The sequence below is a fragment of the Otolemur garnettii genome, unplaced genomic scaffold (genome assembly GCF_000181295.1).
Source record: "Otolemur garnettii isolate 467f Iridium unplaced genomic scaffold, OtoGar3 scaffold00043, whole genome shotgun sequence".
NCBI classification, from domain to species: domain Eukaryota; kingdom Metazoa; phylum Chordata; class Mammalia; order Primates; family Galagidae; genus Otolemur; species Otolemur garnettii.
The window spans coordinates 3490891-3493374 of NW_003852438.1; the positions used below are offsets into that span (position 1 = coordinate 3490891).

The window sequence follows — 2484 nt, forward strand, 5'->3', positions numbered from 1 at the left end:
AGGAGGGAGACAGCACAGGTAGGACAGAGGGTGGACAGCAGCGATGCTGTTACGGCAGATCAGGAGGGAGACAGCACAGGTAAGACAGAGGATGGACAGCTGCAAACCCTGCAGAGATTTACAAGAGCCTCCTGGGAAAGGATTTAACTCAGCAACAGAGATGTCTTCAGTCACCTTGGGGCGGGGAGTTTTGAGGGAGAGGGTAGCAGGTACCCAGCCTGCAATTCAGGAAGGAAGTGGGACCTGTAGGAAGAGAGCTAAGGAGTGTTTGTGCCACAGGGTGTCATGGGTAGGGGAGGATAGCCGGAGGGGAACATAGGATGGGGGAAAGTTGGTTTGTTTTTCCTGGGATTGTCTTGAACTTGTTGCAGTATTATGGTGGGAAAACTTACAGGGAGAGGAAATAACTGGCCCCCAAAGAGGTGGGAGGTGAGCTCCAGAGCAGTGGTGGAAGGATTTCAGATTCCTGCGTGAGGCCTAGGTGAGGCCAGGCGCTTTGTACTGAGAAAGGAAAGCACTGGCATTTTAGCAGGAAGGAACAAGTGGAACTCCATCCATGTTCTCGTACATTTTCCCTGAAGGTAAATATGACAAGCTGAGCTTTCACTTTGTAAACTAATAATTGGCACAAATTCACTTGGATTTTTGTATAATTTTGAACTTTAAGGAATCATTTTATTTTATTTTTTAATTTAATTTTTTTTTTTTTGAGACAGAGTCTCAAACTGTCACCCTGGGTAGAATGCTGTTGTGTCACAGCAACCTCAAACCCTTGGGCTTAAGAGAGTTAGCCCAAGTTAAGTTCCCCCCTCCCCCCTTGCCTCAGCCTTCCAAGTAGCTGGGACTACAAAGGCCTGCCACAATGCCTGGCTATTTTTGGAGATGAGGTCTTGCTCTATCTCTGGCTCAGGCTGGGCTGGAACCTGTGACCTCAGGCAATCCACCCACCTTGGCCTCCCAGAGTGCTAGGATTACAGGCATGAGCCACCTGGCCCAGCCTAACAAACCATTTTAGAGTTTGTAGTTTGATTATGGAAGGCACCCTATGTTTGGGTCTTTTAGAGGTGGTAAAGTGATTTTTAGATTGCTTTTGTCCCTTTGTGCTTTGCATTGACAGGATTGCCCCTGCAATGTTACGCCAGGCATCCTATGGCACCATCAAGATAGGCACTTACCAGAGCTTGAAGCGACTATTCGTTGAACGTCCAGAAGGTGGGTGGGGACTCTTTTTCCACTGTGGACCGGGTTGGGGGTTGTGGGGTTGTCTGTCTTTGTGTTCAAGTGGTTTTGGAGCAGAGTTTCTTCAGCTTATTTGTGACTTGACTACTGTTAAGGAGAACTCAGGATAGAAAGTCTAAACAAATTGTGCTTAGAGCAAGTAAGTTATCAGCTGAACTGCAGGGAGTAACTGTTAAGAGGAACCATCTCCACAAACATGTTAACTAGTTGTCTTCAACTCTGAAATGCCTGGGCTAGAGGATATGTTGTTTCCTTTATATCCAACTTAACATTTTCTAAAATCATATGAGTTATCATCTGTTTTTTAGGAAAGCAGTGAATACATTTCTTAGTATTAAGAGCTCGGAATTCTTACGGTAAAAATGTAGTATAATTTTAAAAAAAGACAAAAAATAAATAAATAAGTTGGACTCTGATACTCTGTGGCTGGTTCGTTCCATAAACCTATTTCTTTTTTACAGTGGATAGGCACCTGCCAGTGTTTTGTGAGAACAAGAGCTAAGATGCTTTGGAAATACTGAAGTATTCAAACTAAATGTGTACAATGTACTTACAAACTTTCTGTGCCAAATCAGCCTCCAGGCTATGTCATGGGACTGTATCTTTTATATTCTCCTCACAGATACCTCCTCTTAATCAAGATAGTCTACATTTATACACAAAAGCGAACTGATAGATCACTTTGCATGATGATTCACATTCCTTTTTAGATAAGAAATTTGCTAAGCAAAATCCCTTAGCCAGCAAAATTCCTGATCCTTTTAGAATTACTTAACACACGAAGCATAGATTTAGCTTATGGTGAACAAGTGATGTGTCAGTGAGTTATACCTATTTTTGAATTATTCACAGGAAGAGCTCTCTATATGAAAAGTCAAATAATATGTCATTATTTACAGATGAAACCTTACCAATAAATGTCATATGTGGAATTCTCTCTGGAGTCATATCCTCAACCATTGCTAATCCAACTGATGTTTTGAAAGTAAGTTGTACTGTCCACATCTTATAGGCATAGGCGCATTTCACATTTGCTTGTTGAGAACAACATTCAGATTATGAAAAATCTGCGAATGTACCATGAATCTGTTTATAAGTTAAGTGCCATGACAACTCTTTTTTGAGACGAAGCCTCAAGCTGTCCCCCTGGGTAGAGTGCTATGGCATCACGTTCACAGCAACCTCCAACTCCTGGGCTCAAGCGAGTCTCCTGCCTCAGCCTCCCAAGTAGCTGAGACTACAGGC

The 2484-nt window shown here is 42.8% G+C and overlaps 1 protein-coding gene across 1 annotated transcript in view; it reads left to right on the top strand.

Annotated features, from left to right (window-relative positions):
- Positions 1-2484, top strand: part of SLC25A30 (solute carrier family 25 member 30) — a 17016-nt gene that overhangs the window by 4820 nt on the left and 9712 nt on the right. Inside the window, exons 3-4 of the mRNA XM_003790357.3 lie at positions 1118-1212; positions 2139-2224. Of these exons, the coding sequence (XP_003790405.1) occupies positions 1118-1212; positions 2139-2224 (181 nt within the window). The remainder of the gene's footprint in view (positions 1-1117; positions 1213-2138; positions 2225-2484) is intronic.